Below are 3,977 nucleotides of genomic sequence, written 5' to 3' on the forward strand. Positions count from 1 at the left end.
TATTGTTCTCAGAGACTGGCATTGCCTAGGCATATGTCTTCCCAGAAATGAATTTTTGAACTGTCCTTTATCGCCAAAGACCCAAAAGGAAAGAGAAAGAGACACGCACATGGAGAGAGTACTAGAGAGATCCCAAGTCCAATTAGTACATAATCCAAACAAGTCTTTAGTTACCATTCAAGCAAGCATGCAACCAATTCAAGGCCTCCCAGCTTGCACAATCAAGAAAGGGCCCACACGGACCACCGGGCTGGCTAAGCCCTTAAATAATTCACCATGTGGAGAGAGATTTGAAATGGGAAACATCAACACCACCAGCACCAGCACCAGCACCAATGGATGCTCAAGGAAGGATCGTCGGCCCCGTACCGTTCAAGGACGTCATCCAGAAAGAGGAGGATGAACACCCGCCGGAAGAGTACGCGGACATCATCTCCACCTTGCCGGGCATCACCACCGGCTTTGGGCAGTTGCTGTGCTACCAGGGTGTCTGGCTGCGCCCGTGGATGGTCCCTGGGGTGATCTCTGTCCAGCAGTGTCTCGTGTCGCGCCCCGACGACGTGCTCCTAGCGAGCCCGCCCAAGTGCGGCACCACCTGGCTCAAGGCTCTGTCCTTGGCCACCATGGCACGGGCCACCTACTCGCCGACCAGCGCCGATCACCCACTCCTCCGCCTCAACCCGCACGACTGCGTCCCCCACCTTGAGGCCCTCTTCGGTGCCGGCCAGGAAGCCAAGCTGGAGGCGCTGCCGTCCCGTAGGCTGATGCACACGCACATGCACCACTCCCTGCTGCCACCCTCCTTGGCCGACTGCAAAATCGTCTACATCTGCAGGTAGCTAGCACGTACAACTTTTGCTTGTAAAATAGTAGTAAATTTTGCGGCCTGATGGATGCAGGGAGCCCAAGGATATGCTGGTTTCCATGTGGCACTTCATCATGGCCGCAGGAGGCGACGCCTTCCCCTTCTCCGACCTCTTCGAGTTTGCATGCGAGGGTAAAAACCCCCACGGCCCCATTTGGGATCACGTTCTCGGCTACTCGCGCGCCAGCAAAGCAAGTCCGGACAGGGTCCTCTTCCTAAGGTACGAGGAGATGCTGCTTGACCCTGTCAGCAGTGTCCGGGAGCTCGCCTTGTTCCTCGGTGTGCCCTTCACGGCGGCGGAGGAGGCGGCGGGCTCGCCCATGGACATTTGCAACCTGTGCAGCATCGACACGATGAAAAACCTGGAGGCGAACAACACTGGAGTGGCTGGGCAGTTCGTGGAGGTCCCGCATCAATCCTTCTTCAGGAAAGGGGGCGTGGGGGACTGGGCCAACCATATGACGCCGGAGATGGTCCGCCGCATCGACGCCATCGTCGAGGACAAGCTCCGAGGATCGGGACTCAGCTTCACGCGCTGACAACAAGACGCGCACGATGGATGGACGCACGCCTAACTCAAGCTAGCTAGTATCTGTTTCTACTCCATCCACTTTAATTATCCTTTATCCCATTCTTGTTATTGTATCTTTAATTGTGTCTTTTGCTAATCTGAGTGTCAGGTCAGCCAATTCATGGACTCTTTAGTTATTCTTCTCCATTTCAGTAACCTGCTATCATTTACCTTCCGCCTACGCGCGGCGCGACCTACTAAATTCTACTGTTACTTGAATCTTGTGTTTGATTTCACCGATTAATAAAACTGGGGGCGCGCCCTGTTTATCTAAAATACTGGTACAGTACCACACTGAAGTGACTAAGATGTTTACAACCATTAAAAAATTGTCATTAAAAATTATTTCGTTGAGCCGTGACTTAAAACGGAGCGGCGGCAGCTTGATTCACCCTGTAAATTATTCACCTCATCTTCATGCATTGACCACAAGATGCGGATGATGGATGCACGCCTGCCTCTAGCTAGTATATATTTCTACTCCGGCCATTTTAATTTTCCCTTATCCCATTCGGGTTAGTACTTTACGTTTTGCATATCACATAATTCAACAAAAGTATTAAGATGAGATATAGCTTTTTCATTAGGATTTCTAGGAAAATTTTCTTCAATAACAAGGATTAACAATGCACATTTTATACCATACGACTCCGCACTACTGAGGGGGTGGGGGGGAGCAATTGGTGTACTAATAAAATTATTATTATTAATATTCAAGAAATCGCACAACTTGATGAAACATCGTTGTGGTTTTGTGCGTAGGTAAGAACGGTTCTTGCTAGAAGCCTGTAGCAGCCACGTAAAACTTGCAACAACAAAGTAGAGGACGTCTGACTTGTTCTTGCAGGGCATGCATGTGATATACGTTGTTGTATGAGATGAACATGTTTTGTAAAAGTTATCTGCAACCGACAGGAGTTGCAACTAGTTTCTGGTGTTTGTAGGTTGTGCTAGTAGTCTACCAAGTGGCACCCAATACAGGTGGGCTTGGGACAGACTAGGCACCGTGGCCCGGTGTACCAAGTGGCACCCGGATGGTGGACCTGGGAACCCAGCACACATCGTTTGGGGTCGTACTGGAAACCTCGGCCGGACTTCCTTGCGGGTCGGACTTAAATAGGCGATAAACCTGGACTAGAGACTCGTGTGGTTCGTTAGTTCGTGGCCGACACCCTCGTCAGGCTTCCGTTTGAAGGTTGCCGAGATACATGAAGTGTATATATATGATGGTAAGTGGTGAGAGAGTGTGTGTGAGGAAGTACACCCCTGCAGGGTTAATGATCTATTCGAATAGCCGCGCCCGCGGATATAGACTACTTGGAAGCTTACATTGTAAATAGACAAGTTGAAATGGATACTCTAAAATGCGCAAGATAAGCGTGAGTGCTATGGATGGCCTTATCGTAGGAGGGCGGGAGTGGATCCATAGTGATGTATTGATATGGTGAATATGTGGACTCCTGTGCGCTTTGTCACCCAAAGGAGTTACTCCTAGTCGTAGTTCAGAATAGCCACGGAGTCAAAGCTGGCTTGCTGCAGTTAATCCCCACAGCCCCCTTTATTGATACTGATGCATATGTAGTTAGTTCTGATGTAAGTCTTACTGAGTACCTTTATACTCACGGTTGCTTAATTTATATTTTTGCAGACGAGACTTCAGTCTCGCTAGTGTTTTTTGTGATGTGTTCGACGTTGACCTATTAGTTTGGGAATCCCAGACAAAGGTCTGGGTCCTATGGAGGGTCTTGTAGATAGACAGACTTTCTAGCCTTCTTTCTTTTCAGCTGTCTGTACTCAGACATGTTTATGCTTTCGTTGCTTGTATGACTTTGGATGTTGGGTCATGAGACCCATGTTTGTAATATCATGCTATTTATGGCTCTTCGGAGCCTCTTAAATGAATACTTGAGTCGTAGAGTTATGTTGTGATGACATGTTGTATCTACACATATCGTGCATATTGTGTGTATGTTTGAAGTACATTGCTTTGTGTGGAATTCGACACCTAGTTATCTGCTTTGGTAGCCCTCCTTACGGGGAATCCACTGAGCCATGGTAGATCGATACTGCCCTGGAACACATGGATTGATCGGCATGTATCCTTCTTTGCTTTTGTGTCTGTCCCTATGGGGAAATGTCACACGGTGTTTTACTGGAGTCCTTGTAGCTTGCTACGACTCGGTTGCACACGCCGATGATCGACACGTGCATTGCTGGGTTACATATGCCTGTCCCTGTACATTTGTGCCAACTTGGTCTATGACTAGTCATGTTGACCCGGGTTCTCTGCCATATGGATGCTAGCATCACAATCATATACGTGAGCCAAAAGACGCAAACGGTCCTGACCAAGGTAAAGGCGGCAGCCGTGGGTTACCGTGTGTGAGCCCGTAAAGTGATATGATGTGTCTTATGCTAGATCGGTGTGACTTAGGATCGGGGTCTCGACACGTTGACTTGGCTGGTGCTTGACCTCGGGGTCGGTGTGTATGTCGGAGCCGCGGCTCTAGAGATCTCTGGCATGAGGTTGTTGTGTTTGAT

General features: G+C 49.1%; 1 protein-coding gene across 1 annotated transcript; it reads left to right on the forward strand.

Moving 5' to 3' along the window:
- The first annotated feature begins 277 nt into the window (after positions 1-277).
- LOC119344681 (cytosolic sulfotransferase 8-like) lies at positions 278-1,581 on the forward strand. The gene is made up of 2 exons (XM_037615052.1): positions 278-835; positions 900-1,581. Exons 1-2 carry the CDS (start codon positions 336-338, stop codon positions 1,402-1,404), a joined length of 1,005 nt encoding a protein of 334 aa, XP_037470949.1. The 5' UTR covers positions 278-335; the 3' UTR covers positions 1,405-1,581.
- Positions 1,582-3,977: the final 2,396 nt, after the last annotated feature.

The sequence above is a fragment of the Triticum dicoccoides genome, unplaced genomic scaffold (assembly GCF_002162155.2).
Source record: "Triticum dicoccoides isolate Atlit2015 ecotype Zavitan unplaced genomic scaffold, WEW_v2.0 scaffold179309, whole genome shotgun sequence".
In the NCBI taxonomy this organism is placed as follows: domain Eukaryota; kingdom Viridiplantae; phylum Streptophyta; class Magnoliopsida; order Poales; family Poaceae; genus Triticum; species Triticum dicoccoides.

Coding starts and splice junctions, on each gene's coding strand:
- LOC119344681 (XM_037615052.1), top strand. CDS start 336: ATGGATGCTCAAGGAAGGATCGTCGGCCCCGTACCGTTCAAGGACGTC. Junction 836..899: donor AAAATCGTCTACATCTGCAG/GTAGCTAGCACG, acceptor TGATGGATGCAG/GGAGCCCAAGGATATGCTGG.